Source organism: Aspergillus bombycis, assembly GCF_001792695.1.
Source record: "Aspergillus bombycis strain NRRL26010 chromosome Unknown contig00420, whole genome shotgun sequence".
In the NCBI taxonomy this organism is placed as follows: Eukaryota; Fungi; Ascomycota; class Eurotiomycetes; order Eurotiales; family Aspergillaceae; genus Aspergillus; species Aspergillus bombycis.
In genome coordinates this window covers 1-594 of record NW_019170421.1, presented here as the reverse complement: position 1 = coordinate 594, position 594 = coordinate 1, and the positions used below count along the sequence as shown (strand labels likewise).

Below are 594 nucleotides of genomic sequence, written 5' to 3'. Positions count from 1 at the left end.
GGTGGTCCGACCGAATTCTATCCCCACGAAAGAGTCTGCAAAATTAGCGTATAATGCAGCCTGGCTGACCGGATCCGCTGTGACTCAAGAGTACCATGTGATGATCCAGGAAGGACTCGAGTACTCATATTTGACGAACGGGTTGGCCTTGGTTCTGTTACGGGTCCCCTACGATGATTTGGGCACGTTATACTACCACCTGTGTGAGCCAAACATGGAGATCGATCCAAATGACGACTGGAGCTTTGAGCAGCCATTAACGGCCATTGCACGGGTATTGTGTCTCTGCTTGATGAGTTTTGGCGCGCCGGTCCGCGACCAGGCGTGGCGAAATCAGGCATCGAAGAAGCTGCCGGTCTGGAAGACGAGTTTCGATCATACCCGCTCCCAAATCCCGGAAAGAGAATTACGGCAAAACCCACCGAGCTCAGAATATAGTCCCTCGGAGAGTTCTGGACGGACGGCGTCAGAGTACCTCCCATCATCCTCTCCGATTGAATCTCCTACGCAACGACGTCGAATACCGACCCGGTCTCGAGCCCAGTGCGCGCCGAATACCATGGAGCGTGAGGATTCTCCGGACCCTGATATGGA

At 54.0% G+C, this 594-nt stretch overlaps 1 protein-coding gene across 1 annotated transcript; it reads left to right on the top strand.

Moving 5' to 3' along the window:
- Positions 1–214: 214 nt before the first annotated feature.
- Positions 215–565, top strand: ABOM_012265 (uncharacterized protein; the record flags this gene model as incomplete). Its single annotated transcript, XM_022539390.1, has 1 exon — positions 215–565. A coding segment is annotated over one exon (351 nt), but the record flags the coding sequence as incomplete, so codon positions are not given.
- Positions 566–594: the final 29 nt, after the last annotated feature.